A 13212-nucleotide genomic window follows, 5' to 3' on the forward strand; every position below is an offset into this window, starting at 1 on the left:
AATTTAAGCAAATCTTAAAGAGGTTAAAAGCTATTTCAACAAATTTTTATTGAAACTATCCATTATTGTAAGTATATAGATATGAATGTATCTTCATTTGCTCAAATGTTGTGGAATAATTTCACCCAGTATTTAGCAACCTGATGGAATAATACTTGAGTAACTATGAGTTTTATACATCAGATATATTAAAGTTCATTACTAACAGCACTTTGTATATTTCATCCCATTATGAACTTAAATCTTAATGAAACTTGCTACATATAAAGCAATAAAAGATTTGACACTTGTTCTAAAGAAATAATTCATATAATACAAGGAATACTTGTTATATTTAAATCTTATTACTTTTTAATCTACTTCCAATATGTCTCAGAAAAGAATATACTCAATAACTGTCATTATCAAAAGTACAAACCAATGACTAATCTTAGGGGATAATTCCAGCACCTCAAGAAACACATCTAATATACCAAAAAAAAAAAAAAAAAAAAAAGCTTTTTTTAAAACATTTTCATATAATGCCTGAATGGATTAGTATGAATATATTAGATTTTTTATTTCTCTCAAACCAATGGAACAATAATTTTATTCATACAGAAACTATTTTTTTTAAAGCAACTTTTATTTGTATATTCTATTTATTTTTTATTTATTATTAAATTTTTTTTTCTTTTTTTTTTTTTTTTTTTTTTTTTTTAAATTCGTTTACTGCTTTACACTTAGTTTTCAAATGACTGAGAAATTTTGAAGAAAAAATAACAAAATGGCAGCATATATAAGTGTTCGCCATAAGTCAATATGCATAGTTACAAATAAAAAATTATATTATTCCATGATATTATTCATCATTTGATTTCTAATGCAACATGATCATAAATATAGTCAATTGAGAAATATAGTTAAATCAGATAGATATATAGTCAACTGATATCACTTCTGAATGGAACTTACTTGAACTATCTGAGATTTTGAAGGTTCAATCCAAACGTCTGGTTGCTCTTTTCTGCCTCCTCCAATCACAAGACAGGAGGGCGATTTCTTTGGATTATATGCTTCCCAGTGTTGACCAAGTTTACCAGATAGTTCATACAGTTCTTTTAAAGAATATCCAGATCCAACTTTACAAAAAGAATGGAAGCATTTTGGTTCATCTCCTAGAAATTGACATATTTGACACAGATCAATGCAGCATGAAAACACATTCAATTGCAATACTAATACACACAATTCATGGTCAAGTTTTCTTGAAAATAAAAAATAAATTTAACAGAAATATTTAAAATATCTGTGGCATTAAATCAGGAACAGATTAATATTTTATTCTATTTCAATGCTTTAATTTTCTCTTTTTTTTTAATTTATAGGAGAGTTTTTAGCCATATGTTGATAGTTCGTTATTAAAAATATTAAGTATGTTTTTATAACATCACTTTTTCATGTCATATTCAATTATTTTAATAGTTCATTTCTTTCAGTTATGAAAAATAAAAAAGAACAAAGAATTATTAAAAATTTTGGTACATTTTTTTAGCATCACTTTTTCATGTCATATTCATTTTTTAATAATTAATTTCTTTCAGTTACGAAAATGTAAAACTTATATTCACTTATGAAAGTAGACAATTTTTATATACTTATAATTATATTTCATACTGCACATAAAAATAGTAAGTTTATAAGTATTACACATGTTTTTGAACTTATATAAATAATATTTTGTAACCTGATAATTTAGAAAAGAAAAAATGTTTGCTTTATATTTATCACCTAATATTTTCATAATGTTACATCAACATAATTAATGCAAAGTGCTTGTGGATGAAATAATAAATAATTGATGTCACATAATTATTTATTATTTGAACATAATGTTCAAAATAAAATAGAGATTTATACTGAAAAAGGAAAATAAAGGTTATTTTAAAGAGATATTTATTAAACAGGACATGCAATTTAAAAAGATAATGGAATTCAAGTAAACAATAACAATGGGAGAAAAATAATTTTAAATTCAAAATTTCCTTCTAAAATTATTCTTCTCCCCATTTTATACCTTTTCAATTTTAAAAATCAAAGACATATTCATTTGTTGGGATCTGTTCAAATTAATTTCTGAACTCCTTTTCATCTTTCTCTAAAATTTAAAGAAACAAAATACATGAAGTCCTTCTTCTTCCATGTATTAACATTTAATTTTATATTTGGGGGTATGTTTATAACAAGCAGCTAGTGAAGAAATTCACTTTTAAATGCACAGTCCATATATGCAAATTGAATGCATATGCTAGAAATATAAAAATTTAAATCCTGGTTTCTTACCATTACTGTCAGGAACTGCAACACCCAATAAAAAGTGAGATATGTAACTTGATCTACGACCTTCTCCAAAATATCCACCAATTATAAGAAGATCAAGTTCATCCATTAAATTATCAATATAATCAGGTTTTACTTTCAGCCAACCACCTCCTTTACGCATGTTTGGTTTGTAGATAGATTCTGGATTCTTAATAACAATACCTTCTAATCTATTATCTATTGCACTGTTTAGTTCATCAACAACTTCAGCACTATAAAGAAAATAAATTTACTATTTTAAGCACAGCATTTTGAATTATCAGAAACATATATTGTAAAAAAAATATTTAAAGTTTTTACATTTTGGGAGATATGAAGAATTATTTTGCTTTGTTAATGAAATAATTCAAAATAACAATATGCATACCGACTTTATATCAATGCCAATGATATAAATGATATTTTTTAAATGCAGTTTTAACTTTTTTTTTTACTCTAGGTAATCAGTTCTACGAATATCCTGAACTGTTTGAAACAAGACTAACTGAAAAACTAAATATACATAAAAAATAATAAGTAATTTCGAATTTTTTTCTTATTTTTCAATAAATTAAATGTGACTTCATATTTATTTCAAAATCCAAATATTTCCATTAGAAATAATTTTTAAAAAATGTATGTTTTTCATAATTAATTTTTTATTCTCTAACAACTGTAATACTGATGTCTGCATATTTTTTTTAGTTGGCCTTTTTTATTTGTACATTTTACTGTAGCAATGAATTCCATTTATTGTTCAGTAAATTGTAAGGTTAAGTTGAATATCCTTTTCAACAACTGCATGAAATACGCATAACATTCAGGAATTTGAGTAAAGTCATCCTTGACTTTTCATCTGTGTTAGTAAGTGTCTCGTTTTCTAGTTAATCAGTTCACTCCAATGATCTCAATTGTGTCAATGGTATCTAATCCACTGAAACCAAGTTGCTGTCTAGTTTCCTTTATGTTACTAATGACTTCAGTATAATAAGTTTCAAAAACAGTGAAATTGCAAAGTGTGGTATAATATGTTCTATAAAACCACACACACAATACATATATACTTGACTGTATAAAGGAAAAAAATTAATAATTAATGCATTAAAGATAATTTTGTGGTATAGTTTTTTAGAATTTATTATTATTTAGCTTTAGTTTGTTTTGAAATTTTCAAACAGGGCTGTCTCAAGTTGGACTACATGAGGTATTACTATACTTATACTGTATTAAAGGAAATTAAATTTTATACTTTGATTTTTTGGGGAGAAGGATGTAGATTTTTTACAACTAATCATTTTTATTACTATAGGATCTCATAAATGTAATTCCTACAACAGAATTCCATTTATCTGAATTGACGTGGGTGAAGTCATTTTAGATAGTACTTTCTGTAGAAACAAAAAAAAAAAAAAAAAAAAAAAGGGGGGGGGGAATTATTTTCAGTAGGTAAAGGTCAAAATAAACATACAAACTAAGTCAATGTTTAATAAAATATGTAAAGGTTATTTGCAAAGAATAGAGATACTTTCACGGAGGATTTTCTAAGAGTGGCTTGCATTTGTTACACATGAGAAAATCACAGAAACACACATGCAGACAACCCACCTTTCAGTATTCAAACTTAGGTGAAACTACCAGTGTTCATCCATCAGGCTGCTAACGAACTAAACTATATAATGGTGTTAGATAATTACAATGTTATTATATATTCATATTAAGATGCATTTGCATATCTATTGAAACCTTCATAAGATGACCACCAATTGTTCTAGATGATTTTAGTCTTTTTTGGAGATAGCCTCCTTAGACAACATGACTAACACTGATGTTCAATACTGATTTTTGTTTTCAGAAATACTTGCTTTTTTCAGGGAAAATAATCCACAGAAGGTAGTAAAAATAATGGATTTTACCATATGTATTATTTAAATTAATTTGATCATTTGAATTTTTATTCTAATGCTCATCAGCTGCTACATTGCGATATTACCTGATAAACAGTTTCTTTTGTTCTGGTGTAAATGTCAGGGCAATTGTTTGAACAATAGATTTAGGGAAATCGTTAATTTTAGAACTCACAACAGTTATTTTAATTAAATAACTGCAGTATCAATTCATTTAGTAATTTTGCAGCAAAATATTATAAAGAAATTTTGCTGCAGTTTATTCCATTGCATGCTAAATGGACAAGTACATATTTAAAATTGAATTTAAAACAAGGAATAGGATTTGTCACTGATAACTGATGGAAATTAGAATACAGCAAACAAAATACATATGAAAACGATACTATTGTTATTAAAACTAAACAACTGCTTTGTGCATGCTCTTTTGAAAACTTAGTGACTTCTACTAAGGTTTTTATACTAATAAGTAAGTAATAAAAAGCCTGAAATATAATCTAAATCCTTGTTTGATTACTATATTTTTCAAGGGTTTCATATGTTATGTAATTAAAAAAAAAGAGAGAGAGAGAAAGATTTTCAGATTTTTGTATTACGCTCAAAGAGGCATTTTTAGCTCAAGGGGGCAATCTGCCCAGAAGGGCTATTAACTTTGTTTTGGCATTTTGTATTGGTTTACTATAAACAGTGTTTCACTTGTAGAGACATTAGGTATTTTTTGGAAGCAGGCAAGATGAAAAATTAGCAATGCCTTCACCGGGAATCACGCCGCCACGCTGAGCGTACAGACCACTACAATCATGAAGGCTTGCTAAGAAGGCAGGGGAAATACCTTATACACTTTTTAAATTGTTGCCACAAAATATTATCACCCTGCATTATATTCTAAGAAATTAAATAATGTGGAATCTGCATGAAATATGTATGTTTTTCAAACTGTGAAAAAACAATGGGACCTAGAGACATCAAATTTTGAATAATGTAGTCCTTCACTCAAATATGATCATCTGGAAGCCTAAATTTGGAATTTGTTTTATTACCTATTTCATATTTTGTAAAACTTTTTGATTAACAAACTCAACATTTTCAAAGCGAGCAATGGCAAAACTGTACAGAAAAAAAAAAAAAAAAAAAAAATTTATCTCCAGCGCACGAGACTGTGTATTGAAAATTCTAAAGATACGCTCTTTTTAAAGCATTTTAGGATGCTGCTGTTGAATGGAATTTTATGGTTTAAGTGCAAAGAACATGATATTTAATAAATAAAGGTAACACACAAAATGTTAAAAAGCATCTGAGAAACTATTCATATATATTTCAATCAATAAAACGTTGTTTTTTCATTATCAGTTGAAGCATTAAATATGTGCTTACTTTAAGATAATACAGCATTACTGATATAAATGTTACCATTATTTAACATTATAGGAAGAAAAAAAAAAAAAAGAGTAAAATGTTACAGTCCACACATACTTTTTTGAGAAAATTTTCTGCTCTGTGTAACGTATCTTATTTTCAATAGGAGTAAATGTATCTTTTATATAGATTACTCTATCAGTCAAAGGAAGATTGCTGAGCACTTTCCCATTGACCATTAAAATATCAAAGACACAAAAGCAAGGACCATAATCTCCATCTGGCTGCATAGCTTGAATTTCTGCATTTTCTCCTTTAGAAACTAAAATTAGATAACAATTATAATTAAAATTAGTTAAAGGCAATTCAGATAACATACATGAATGAATGACATAAATAATTTTGATTATGTTAAAATGAGCTCAAAGTTTATGTTTCATATAGTCTAAAATTACAGTGGGTGTGGGGGGTAAAATAACACAGTTAATGATAGCCATGAAAAAACAGTTATATAGAATTTTAATATATTAGAATAGGAATGACACAGAAAACAATTTTCAATAAATTTAATATTGGGTTCAAGCAAATATTCTGCTCCTTTCTTAATTGGGAGGGGGGGGGAACAGGACTGAGAACCCAAAAAAGTAAAGTAGCCATAACTTCATATAATTTATATAATAAATGACCCTTTGCCATCTGTCTCATAGCAGGCTTATCTTACACTGATAAAACTCCTCAATATTTGAGTCAAAAAATATCTTTAGATGCTCTTTTCATATCCTTCTCATTGCTGAAAATTTGAAGATGATGTTTTGTAATGTTCTAATAGTAATTTGCAAGAGTAAGGTCAGGGGAATAACACAGACAGGGGAATACTTCCAGTAGTTTTAAACAGTATTCATAAGTTCTATATGATAAATGCCACAATATATTGTTTCATTGAAGATAAATGAAAAAAAAATCGTATAATAGACCAAATTTAAAAAATATACACAATTTTTTATAGAAATGTCAATATCAAAATATTTCTTATATGTTTCTGTCTTCATACAAAACAAATTACAATTATATGATACAGGTTTTAACGTAATTTTAAGTAATATAATATGACTCACCAATGCAATTCAGTTTGCTACTGTAAATTACAATTTCCCCATCTAATATACAACTAGTGATATGAGGTTTGAAGCATTTACTAATGTAAGGAGTTAAAGTCCCAACTGAAGGTGAATTTCCATATGTGTCTGTACAGTCATGGCCTCTGAAACAAATATTTAATAATTAAATACCCCATAACCTCATAATTTTTTTGATAATAACTGCATAATAAACAGTTACAGAATAATGAGTTACTTATTTATTTTACAATATTTACATTCTGATTTCCTTGTCTTGTAATATATTGCATGTGTGTAAGTATGCATGTAAAACACACACACATAATGGTGGCATTTAAATACATTTTTTTGTGAAGGGCACTAGTCATTTTAGGCTTTGGCCACTACTAAGGCCAGAAGCAGAACTCATTTTATTGTGAAGACACCTAATAGGCTGCCACCATTTCCTCCTATGAAGGAACAGACAATTTACATCCATGCCTTCTCTGAAATTCGAACCCTGACAATTTGGTATGGCAGTCATAGTCACTAACCACTTTCGCACCTGGAAAGCACAATTAAATAATAGGCTTTTAAAAAGTAATTATACAATTCTATAATTTATTATCATAATAATATTTTCTCTTAAAAACATTAAACTATCTGAAACAGTTGAACACTTATTATTTGAAACGTTTATCCTTAAATGCATGTAGTTGCCATATGGCAGCATACTCATATTTAGTCAGGTAAATCAAATCAAAACACAAATTTTAGCTTAATGTATAGTGTAACCAACTGAATACATACTGTTTACAAATATAATTTTTAAAGTTTCAGCGTAAAACTAAATACTAACGGTCATTACTGTGAGTTGATGTGCAGTGGTGTGGACATCATTTGTGTTTACGAATTTCCGATTTTGTGTTTGTTCTTACTTCGATGTATTCAAAATTTTGAAATTGTTTGAACAAGTTTATAAGGTATGTATTACTACATAAAATTGCTATTACATGTTTGCCTATTATATTTTTTTGCATAATGCAGCCATTTGGCAACAATAATATTTTTTTAAAAATTGGAATAAAAACTTAGTTTAGATATTTTTTAGTATTTTTCCTATTTTATTTGATACCAAGTCTAATGTATTTTTGACTTAAATTAAAAAAATAAAAGGTACAACTCTGATATACGCCCTAATTTCACCAAATGTGGCGATATGTGTTCTGCGCTGGTTTTTGGCACGATTGCGTGTTCTATGGCAACCCTGTTGACGTTGAAAAATCTTTCGCTGGAGCTCTTCATTCGCGTCTGCATCTGAGAAGATGGGAGGGAAAGATAAAATGGTAGAAGTTGTTGAATTGAAGTTTGGCAAAAGGAAATATCATTGTGGCCATTTTGTTGAGGAGTAGTGGGTATTTGGAGGTGTGGAAAGAGGGTCTGGGAGATTATTTTTAATGGCTGTGCATGATAGAAGTAAGGATTTGTGATTTTATTTATTTGTGAACCATAGTATGAATTTTCTGAAGTGTGTCTGGCTGTCATGTAAATACGATAGTGATTACGTGGCGGCATGTTAAAGGCGGTATGAAATTGGTATTTCTGCTGCTCGAAAAAGCATTAATTCATGGTAAGTGCATTTTATTTTATTCTTGTTCTTATTTTGTAGAATGTTATGTTCGTTGGTTCTTTAGTATGAATTTCTGTCGTTACTGTTGTTTTTAAAACAGAACGCTGTGTACATGGTATTATTTGAAATTTATTGTTATTATGTTATTTTAGTATAGCGAGGTGTGCGTAGATCGTAGATTCGTTTCTTGCCTAAAATTGTGCAATTCGTAGATTTTTTTTTAAGTTTAAACAGGATGCTGTGTATATGGTATTTTTTGAAATTTATTGTTGTTATGTTAATTTATTAAAGCGAGGTGTGCATAGTTTGTAGATTTGTTCGTTGGCTAAACTGTGCAATTTGTAGATGTTTTTTTAAGTTTAAACAGGATGGTGTATACATGGTATTCTTTGAAATTTATTGTTGTTATGTTAACAGGGTTGCCACTCAAACAGGAGAATGAAATTCCCTGACTTTTCCAGGTTTTCCAGGTATGTTTCGAGAGAATTCCAGTCTATTCGTGTAATGTACGTTGGCTGTGCTAAGAGGTAAATTAATTATGGTATTACTTGTACGGTGTAGCAAATTCACTTAATTATTCAATAAATCCCAGAGGACATTTATTCTTAATTATTCTTGGTACACTTTGTTTGATAATTTTGTTTACTTTTCTGCTTAAAAAACTTAATAAAATTTATAATATATACATTGGATAACAACTGTACGTTTTATTTAATTATTACTCATGATCATCCCCAGTTCAACAAGAGGCTAATCCGGTTAGTTTACGTTACAACGTAATGCTAAAAGTTAGGTTAGATTTTAGGTAAATTTAATTTGTGTGAGGTGTATTCTTAAAAGGCACCTTAACACTTGAAAACACAAATATAATTATAATAGGAGTTGTTTTCTCCACTGAAGATTGAGATTAGAATCTGCCTAATCTGGAATAAAATAAGACTTTTTTTGCAGACATTCTGCAGCTAAACGAAAGAAAGAAATCTATTTAATGATATTTTTTTACAAAATTGAGGTATTTTATATTTATTTCACAGCATACATAAGGAAAAATATGTGCATTAAATTTTGTGATATCATTACATTGCTAGAATTAATTTCAGGATTATGCCAGAGAAAATTTCCTGAAATTTGGAAATATTATTTACTAATGATAAATAAATTTAGAGGGAAGAAGCAACATTAAATGATATGAATAACATAAAAATAAAGATAATTACTTAAAAATTTAATTAGAATAATCAACGATATTTTAGCAAATATAGTTATATTACATGGTTATCCTATATGATTGGTTACTATTTTTTTATTTTACTGCAAAATGACAAGGTATTTATTAAAAAGAAAAAAAAAAAAAGATTTTGCAGTAAAATCCTAGTATACGATACGGCCTTCGCACGATTTTGAAATTGTCGCCAAGAACAAAATGACCCGTTTACTGCTCATCATCATGTCGCCAAATCCCGCTGTACCATACATGGAGATTATTCTAACCAATGAACGTCTATGTAAAAAGCGGAGGAAAAATTTGCCAAGGGATTTGGCGATGGAACCTGGCGGCCAGAATTTCCCTCTCCGCGATGTTTTCAGTGAAATTGAGAAACACGTGTTAAGAAGAAATGTCCTTTGACAAAAAAGAAAACTACGAAAATCCGTTTTTAAATTATTTCTAAAAATCCAAGAAGAATCGTTTTATCAAAGAACGTTTTTTCTTGGATTTTTCACAATAATTTTAAAAATGGATTTTCGTAGATTCCCCCCCCTCAAAATAACTAATTCATGAATTAATTTACTTGCGCCAAAAAATATTTTCTTTTCTTTTAGAGTATAAAGAAATTTTAAACGATATTCTTTTTATGAACTCTTGATAACGTGACCTTTGAACTTCCGACACCGGTTTCGAGCTTTGGCGACAGATTTATTGCGCATGCACAGCTGTTTCCCGCTATGATGGAACGGAGCCACGTCTGTTGCAGAGAGGTTTTCCTTCTTTAAAATACATATTTTTTTATTCTAACCTTCATGGTACCGTATACTAGGATTAAACCCATTTTGTTTTATACCAGAACAGGTACTTTCTTTAGTTCATGCACTGCACATAAGATTCTCGAGGTTACTGGAAACCAAAAGTAGCGGCAAACTTGCTTTGCCTTTCTAAGAAGACAATCAAATTGGAGCTGCGAAAATTGGCTCTATGCCATCTGCCCGAATGACACTCACGTGATACACAATTCGCCAAAAAAGTGATCTCTTCCGACGTCGGCGCAAAACTCGCCTTTTTTGGCGGGGTCGTTGTATGAAATTCCCCGACTTTTCCAGATTTTGACTGAAACACTTAAATTCCCTGACTTTTCCCTGAAATTTTTGGTCAATTTCCGAATTCCCTGACTTTTTCCGGTTTTCCAGGTAGCGTGGCAACCCTGTGTTAATTTATTAAAGCGAGGTGTGCGTAGTTCATAGATTCGTTCGTTGCCTACATTGTGCCATTCATAGATGTTTTTTTAAGTTAAAACATGTCGCTGTGTACATGGATTCTTGTCAAATATTTTTGGTTAAAAACTTTACGTTTTTGCTATCTAAATTTTTTGTTTTTGTTTCGGATTTTTAGCTTAAATCATGTGTTCAAAACGTAGTTTTTGCATGTGCGAAAACCGCGTTTTTGGAGATATTTTAGGATTAAAGTTCAAAATGCAGACAAAAAATTTAGATAGTAATATGGCAGCGTGAAGTTTGTCGCCAAAAATGTTTGGCGACTTGAGGGCGCATATCAGAGTAGTTCCAAATAAAATAAAAAAATCACGCATTTAAAGGTTAATAAGGATGTCAGACTTATCTAACTGTACATAAAACTGTCTTTAATATGAAGAATAATCTCAAAATTTAGTAGTATTGGCATAAGAGAATCATTAATTTCCCAACATATGTAATTCATTGATTATTCTATTGAATTCAGTTTCCATAAAATATATTTAGAAACATTCAAAATATTTAATACATCAATAATATAGCTATATACATGCACTAACCCTCTGGAGAAATACATGTATGTATCACCATCTTTGTGAAGTTGTAATCGCTCCCCATCATATTTTGTTTCAACAATAAATGATTTATTCTGCATCAGTTCCTCTACCTAAAAATATGTATTTATAAAGCTAAATAATATAACATATGTTTAAAGAATATAAATTGATTAGAATGTGACAAATAATGAAAACTAAGTTTTACACAGAATATGATTTAGTAGAACCTGCAGTAAACAAATGCAGACACTTGTGGTAAAATTTAAATTTATTTCGTTGGTTGCTCCAAATAAATTATACAGTAAATTCAATCCTTTTCAATCACAAAATGAACATATAGACAAGCAACGATAGTTTGACAAATGTGATTGCAGCCATATAATCTGATAAACATATTAAAATATATATATGTGTATTTTATAAAGTGATTCAAACTATTTGATTAAAAATAACTACATTTGATGTAGTCTACTTTTAGAATACACAATGCACTGCTTAATATTATACATGAAACACACTTGTGACTCTAAAAAAATATCCAAAGCAATTACCAGATCACAGGGTGTGCCATGAAACAACAACAGTGTTTTATTAAAACATTTAGAATTATGAATTACATATTCAATTAACATCTTAGCTAACATTTTGATGATCAGGATTGAAAATCTGTACTCTTACAGAATAACAATAAAAACTAGCACATTTCTAAAGCAGCATAATAATAGAAATATTAGAACTATCTATTCTTCTCTTCATATTTTCAAAGAATTTATTCTTTGAATACTGCATCTTGTTGCTAAGAGGGGGACATGTAGCACAGTTGAACTACCCATGTTCCTACCTTTATATGAACTTGATTACTTAGGAAGTACCAAAAAAAATTACTCTTCACAGTTTTAATTTCAGTGTCTTATTTAAGATAAATCCATTTTAGGGAGCCACTGTTAGCCATTCTCCAGCAAGAAATCTTACTTTCATATGCATTTTGAACATCACATGCAATGAGGCATTTTGGAAACATGACTTTCCGAATAGTGAATATTTTTTTTCTGATATTTTACCTTAGCATTATTTTTATAACTATTATAGCATAATAATAGTTTAGTAAAACAAAAAATAGTGAGAGAAAGAGAAAATAAATAAATAAATAAAAATACAGAATGTTAAGAAAATATGAAGTAACAGTACCATGAAAGAAATTGTTCTTTCACTTAAATAAAAGCAGATGTGCCAAAGGGCTCAATAAATGGCAGGTGAGAGTAAAAGTAAATAAACAAAAATACTAAATGCAAATTTATATTATCCATGTTAAGTATGATTTCTTGATTTAGAACCTAGTCAAATTTAACACATTATGAATATAAATTTGAATTAAAAGATATAGCATCAAACTCACCACCTTTGCCTACTTAAAAGATACACTGAAACTTTTTTATAAGCAACATATACATATATAGACATAAAAGAGCAAATGAGAAAAATAAAAATTGCTTGGTTAAACCTTTTTCATTAAGGAAACAGAAATAACTTTAAAAGTTCATTTGCAAAAGCAGGGTCTAATTTTGAAAGGAACGGAATGATTTGGTAGAAAAAAATTTAAGTATGATTAAATCAAAATAAAACCAGCCAAGGATTTTATCATACACATTTTACATTCATAAATCACAAATTTCTCTATAGGACTATCAACATATTAAAAAGTGCTCACTTGATTTGGCAGTGCTATTTCAGCTAACATTGGTCGGAATGGAGAGAAGAGGCTAATTTCTATTTCATGAAGTCGTACAGAAGGATCTCTTAGACTAGTACATACCTGTAAAACACCAGTACTATAACACAGGTTTAAACAGCACATCATAGTTAAA

The 13212-nt window shown here is 28.9% G+C and overlaps 1 protein-coding gene across 2 annotated transcripts in view; it reads right to left on the reverse strand.

Moving 5' to 3' along the window:
* The window catches only part of DNAlig4 (DNA ligase 4), a 69025-nt gene that overhangs the window by 30614 nt on the left and 25199 nt on the right, over positions 1-13212 (reverse strand). For both annotated transcript variants that reach the window (XM_035368774.2, XM_085826837.1), the window contains exons 7-12: positions 13056-13160; positions 11351-11457; positions 6716-6861; positions 5718-5922; positions 2323-2573; positions 955-1157 (exon numbers count right to left, since the gene is read on the reverse strand). In XM_035368774.2, coding sequence (XP_035224665.1) covers positions 955-1157; positions 2323-2573; positions 5718-5922; positions 6716-6861; positions 11351-11457; positions 13056-13160 — 1017 coding nt within the window. The remainder of the gene's footprint in view (positions 1-954; positions 1158-2322; positions 2574-5717; positions 5923-6715; positions 6862-11350; positions 11458-13055; positions 13161-13212) is intronic.

This window comes from Stegodyphus dumicola, chromosome 11, assembly GCF_044657685.1.
Source record: "Stegodyphus dumicola isolate Sdum_Otavi_A_Nest chromosome 11, ASM4465768v1".
NCBI classification, from domain to species: domain Eukaryota; kingdom Metazoa; phylum Arthropoda; class Arachnida; order Araneae; family Eresidae; genus Stegodyphus; species Stegodyphus dumicola.